The sequence below is a fragment of the Geospiza fortis genome, unplaced genomic scaffold (assembly GCF_000277835.1).
Source record: "Geospiza fortis unplaced genomic scaffold, GeoFor_1.0 scaffold324, whole genome shotgun sequence".
NCBI lineage: Eukaryota > Metazoa > Chordata > Aves > Passeriformes > Thraupidae > Geospiza > Geospiza fortis.
The window spans coordinates 674,756-675,357 of NW_005054559.1; the positions used below are offsets into that span (position 1 = coordinate 674,756).

A 602-nucleotide genomic window follows, 5' to 3' on the forward strand; every position below is an offset into this window, starting at 1 on the left:
TGCTGCGTCACCAGGGGTAAATATAGCACCCACTCAGGGGGTGGGGCACAGCCACGGGGGGCTCTGAATCCCCCCCAGATGAGCCATGGAGTGCAGGAGTTGTGCCTCTGCCCAGGGTCTTCACTGCCCTTCCAGACCTCGTGGTGTCTGGGTTCAGAACGGCCCCAGGGTGCAGCTGACCGTGGTGCTGGGATGGTGGGGGGTCCCATCATTTGGGGCATCGAGGATTCTTGAGGCTGCTGGGGCAGTGGGGAGCCCACCCAGCCTGCAATCCCGTGCTGGGCAAAGGGCATCCCTCTGGCTTGGTCCCTGTCGGTTGTGGGTGGTGGCTGTCCCCGTGCCAATGTCCCTGCATGCCCTGAGCCCCTCTGCCGCCGATCAGGGATGGATTTCCACAAGGAGCTGCACCGCATCGAGACCAAGGAAGGGCTGCGGGGCCGCAAGCTGCAGAAGGCGCTGGAGAGCTTCGCCTGGAACATCACTGTCCTCAAGGTGAGGGGTGAGAGCTGCGCGGACAGCCCTGCCCAGCCCTTCCCTTCCCTTCCCTTCCCTTCCCTTCCCTTCCCTTCCCTTCCCTTCCCTTCCCTTCCCTTCCCTTCCCT

At 64.0% G+C, this 602-nt stretch overlaps 1 protein-coding gene across 1 annotated transcript in view; it reads left to right on the top strand.

Moving 5' to 3' along the window:
• Positions 1 to 495, top strand: part of LOC115948851 (inactive phospholipase C-like protein 2) — a gene marked incomplete at its 3' end in the record, with an annotated part of 4,927 nt that extends 4,432 nt beyond the window's left edge. Inside the window, 1 exon segment of the mRNA XM_031064129.1 lies at positions 383 to 495. Coding sequence (XP_030919989.1) covers positions 383 to 495 — 113 coding nt within the window.
• Positions 496 to 602: the final 107 nt, after the last annotated feature.